The 3,165-nt window shown below is 63.2% G+C and overlaps 2 protein-coding genes across 2 annotated transcripts in view; both read left to right on the top strand.

Annotated features, from left to right (window-relative positions):
- Positions 1–703, top strand: part of LOC106728120 — a 5,725-nt gene extending 5,022 nt beyond the window's left edge. The window contains exon 5 of the mRNA XM_014549186.1: positions 638–703. Coding sequence (XP_014404672.1) covers positions 638–703 — 66 coding nt within the window. The remainder of the gene's footprint in view (positions 1–637) is intronic.
- The window catches only part of PLXNB2 (plexin B2), a 25,192-nt gene that overhangs the window by 1,711 nt on the left and 20,316 nt on the right, over positions 1–3,165 (top strand). Inside the window, 1 exon segment of the mRNA XM_014549185.1 lies at positions 2,702–3,164. Within this exon segment, the coding sequence (XP_014404671.1) occupies positions 2,715–3,164 (450 nt within the window). The 5' untranslated portion in view covers positions 2,702–2,714.

Below are 3,165 nucleotides of genomic sequence, written 5' to 3'. Positions count from 1 at the left end.
TGGGAGCTGCCATTCAGGCCCTTTCCTTACCGGGAGGACACACAGGAGTGACTGCTGGCTGGTGCCCCGGGATTTAGGGCCACTCCTGGGGCGCCCAGACACCCACATCTGGGAACCTCCCCAACTGTGCCGTCAGCCCCTCTGGACAGGCAGCCGAGCCTAGAGAGCAGTCTGTGTGGTGGGGATCCTGCTACACAGTCCACGGGGGCTTGTGGAATCTTCCTGACTCTGACCCAAGCCCCCCTCTCCTCCCCCGGCTCCTCCTCTCACGGCCTCCGCTGGCCCCCCCCCCCACCTCTCCCTGCCCAGCCTCCTGCCCCCAGGCAGCCCGGGGCTCCTTCCCAGGGCCCTGCTGGGTCCCCTCCCTCCTGGACACCGTAGCCTGGGTACCTCTCCTCCTCCCCTGGCTGGGCTAGAACTGGGCTCCCCAGGGCACAGTGTGTGGGGGTCCTGGGCAGAGGCAGGAGCTGCCGGCGGAGGGGGCTTCCTAGCGGCCCAAGCAAAGCAGGCAGCTGGCTGGACATGAGCCCCACAGGGTCCACGGAAAAAGCCAGCCCATCCCAGTAAGCACAGCTTTGCCCAGAGCCTGTGCCCCAGAGAACCCTCTCCCCTACCCCTTCCTGCTTTTCTGGAGCAGGTGGGCGTAGGCCAGCGGACGGGGCCACTAAGGGGACTAGAAAAGCAGTTGTTTCTCGAGGAATAAGAGTATCTAGGGAGGCGATTGATGGCTGAGGTGGCTGCAAAGGGTGTGCCAGCTGCTCTGGAGGTGAGGGAGCCTGGGAGACGGGGCCTGGGTCCCTCGACCGTCCCTCGGGGCCGGGCCCCACTCGGGCACTTGGCATGGGCAGGGCTGTAGGTGTCACGTCCGCTACAGGTGCCATAGGGGAAGGCTGTAGCCAGTCCAGGGATGGGCTCATGCCCGCACCAGGAAAGGGTAGCCTGTGGGGTGGCAGTGGGAGCTGGTGGGGGCTTCTGACCAGGACGGAGGGTGGTCCCGAGGGTGACGGGCACGGGGCTACCCCCAGGTGGCAGAGGCCTGAGGCCGGGCGGCCCTGCCTGAGTTGGGGAGAGAGAACCGTGTGTGTTCTTCCTCAAGGACCACTGTGGGGCCTTGGATCCGTCCTCTGATTGGGGAACTTGAGCCCAGCCTCAGCAGGTCATCCCTCTCGCCCGTGGACGCCTGTGTGGACCTGCATACGTGCAGGGCCGTGCGCTCAGATGGACACCTGCATGCAGACACGGCCGGCCCCAGCCCTGGAGGGGTGCCCCCACCTCGGACTCCGGGGTCTCCCAGCTCAGATTCGGGCAGCGCCCAGTGGACCCTCTGCTGGTTCAAGGGAGGGGGCGGGCTGGAGGGGGCAGGGAGGCAGGGCCAGGCTTCGCCGGCGGGGGCAGCTTTGGCTTCCTGTGCTTCCTGTCAGGTGGCACCGTGTGCCCGTCAGGTGTGTGGGCCGCCTGGTGGCTCTTTCTTCTTTTAAGTTTTTAATGGTTTTAGCCCTGCCGGGTGGCTATCTGGTTGGAGCGTTTTCCCATGCACCAGAGGGTTGTGGGTTCGATTCCTGGTCAGAGCACATACCTGGGTTGTGGGTTTGATTCCCCAATCGATGTTTCTCTCTCTCTCCCTGCCCCCCTTCCTCTTTCTCTAAAAATCAATCAATCAAAACATATCCTCGAGCCCTGACCGGTTTGGCTCAGTGGATAGACCATTGGCCTGCGGACTGAAGGGTCCCAGGTTCGATCCCGGTCAAGGGCATGTACCTTGGTTGTGGGCACATCCCCAGTAGGGGGTGTGCAGGAGGCAGCTGATCGATGTTTCTCTCTCATCCATGTTTCTAACTTTCTATCCCTCTCCCTTCCTCTCTGTAAAAAATTGATAAAATATATTTAAAAAAAACACACAACATATCCTTGGGTGGGAATTTAAAAAAAAGGTTTTTATTGATTTTTTTTTTTAAGAGAACGAGAGAAAGGGAGAGATAGAAACATCGATGAGAGAGAAACATCATCAGTCGGCTGCCTCCTACTAGAGACCAAACCGTAACCCAGAAATTGAACTGTGACCTCCTGGTTCATAGGTCGACGCTCAACCACTGAGCGTTGGCCGGGCTGGTCCACCTGTTTGCATGTCGGGGGCTGTTGGTCAGCCTGGCCCTCGGATAGGGCTGCCCGTGGCGCTGGGAGGCTCCGGAGGAGGTGCTCTGCCTCGGAGGCGGGCCTGCAGGTGCTTCGAGACCAGGAGGTGGAGGCCAGGGTGCAGTCCTGGGGCGGCCACACCCAGGCCTGCCCCCTGCAGCTGAGGTGGCCAGGCCCCGGTCATAGGTTAGACTGCCGGGTGCACAGCTTGTGAAGGGCTGGGCGGGGATTTCCTTGGAGATGAGAGTGGGTGTGACTGTCTGCCACCAGAAGGTGGGGAAGGGCTGGGCACTCAGGACACATGGGCAGCCATGCCCCCTCCTGCCCGCCCACCCCCCACCCCCTGGCTGTGTCCTGGTATTCGGTCAGGGTCCAGCATGGAGGGGGTCCGGTTTGGCCTTTGAAGGAGGACTTCCTACGCATGGACAGATCCTCCCGGGAGGCCCCCTCCTGCACGCCCCCTACTGGGGCTCAAGCCCATAACCCGGGCATGTGCCCCGACTGGGAACCGAACCGTGACCTCCCGGCTACCCTCTGGGGCCGCCCTGACCCTCCTCTCTTCTCACAGGGGCCCGGGGGTGATGGCTCTGCAGCTCTGGGCCCTGACCCTCCTGGGCCTGCTGGGCACGGGCTCGGGGCTGCGGCCCCGGAAGCTGGACTCCTTCCAAAGCAAGACGGAGCTGAACCACCTGGTGGTGGACGAGGCGTCGGGCGTGGTGTACGTCGGGGCGGTGAACGCGCTCTACCAGCTGAGCGCCGACCTGCAGCTGGAGCAGAAGGTGGACACGGGCCCGGCCCTGGACAACAAGAAGTGCACGCCGCCCATCGAGATCAGCCAGTGCCATGAGGCCGTGCCCACCGACAACGTCAACCAGCTGCTGCTGCTGGACCCGCCGGGCCAGCGCCTGGTGGAGTGCGGCAGCCTCTTCAAGGGCATCTGCGCCCTGCGCGCCCTCAGCAACATCTCCACGCGCCTCTTCTACGAGGACAGCAGCGGCGAGCGGTCCTTCGTGGCCAGCAACGACGAGAGCG

This window comes from Myotis brandtii, unplaced genomic scaffold (genome assembly GCF_000412655.1).
Source record: "Myotis brandtii unplaced genomic scaffold, ASM41265v1 scaffold537, whole genome shotgun sequence".
Taxonomy (NCBI): Eukaryota; Metazoa; Chordata; class Mammalia; order Chiroptera; family Vespertilionidae; genus Myotis; species Myotis brandtii.
The sequence above is the reverse complement of the archived record's forward strand: the minus strand, read 5'-3'. Positions and strand labels throughout refer to the sequence as shown.